Here is a 767-nt window from a genome sequence, read left to right on the forward strand (position 1 = left end):
TGCGTAATAAAGACACAAATATACCTTCATAGCTAGCTAAAGCTAAGTGAGCTGTTGATTCTCAGTGGAATTTGCAGTAGCAACAGTTTTACCAACCGTCTCACATAACTGGGAGTCATTCGACCCAAAGTTAAAGTGTTTTTAAATTAAGAACACCTGCCGTCATCATTTATTTCAGTACTCTAAATTGTATTTAATCAATTTATATAAATACATTCTACCCTTGTAAGAGGTGAAAATATGTTTAGTGTTTTCCCTTGAAGGATGTCTCGGGGCTATTCAAGTTTTACTCGGGCCTCTCTTTGTGGTGCAGTTGAATGGCAGCGGTCTGGAGGCTTGTGAATGTGAGCAGTGAGAGTAGTGGAGGAGGAGGAGGAGGAGGAGGTGGAGGGGTGTGAGTCTTAAACCCTGGCTGTTAATCCTGCTGTCCTCAATCTCTCCTCCGCCTGTCTGCACCGGAGGACGCGACATGACGGGTCACACACTCTCTCTGCTCCTCTGCGACCAAACTTAGTGTGCAGCAGCAGCAGCAGCAGCAACAAACACGTCAGTGGCTCCAGCCCGTGAACGTGTCTTCTTAATCGCACCTGCTGGAAAGCAAAAGACCACGGTTCAATTTGTGAAGACGTCGCATTCACTCGGAGTTAATCCTGTTCGCTGGAGGACTTTTTAAATATCTGCGATGAGCGCTGCGGAAAACCCAGACACCGACTCCAACAAACTGGAGTCTGTGATACAGGTGAGGCACACCGGGCCTTCCTCCGACC

At 47.3% G+C, this 767-nt stretch overlaps 1 protein-coding gene across 2 annotated transcripts in view; it reads left to right on the forward strand.

Moving 5' to 3' along the window:
• The first annotated feature begins 6 nt into the window (after positions 1-6).
• Positions 7-767, forward strand: part of crocc (ciliary rootlet coiled-coil, rootletin) — a 17,956-nt gene continuing 17,195 nt past the window's right edge. For both annotated transcript variants that reach the window (XM_031873375.1, XM_031873463.1), the window contains exon 1: positions 7-739. In XM_031873375.1, coding sequence (XP_031729235.1) covers positions 683-739 — 57 coding nt within the window. In that variant the 5' untranslated portion in view covers positions 7-682. The remainder of the gene's footprint in view (positions 740-767) is intronic.

This window comes from Anarrhichthys ocellatus, unplaced genomic scaffold (assembly GCF_004355925.1).
Source record: "Anarrhichthys ocellatus isolate YVR2014 unplaced genomic scaffold, GSC_Weel_1.0 scaffold1, whole genome shotgun sequence".
NCBI classification, from domain to species: domain Eukaryota; kingdom Metazoa; phylum Chordata; class Actinopteri; order Perciformes; family Anarhichadidae; genus Anarrhichthys; species Anarrhichthys ocellatus.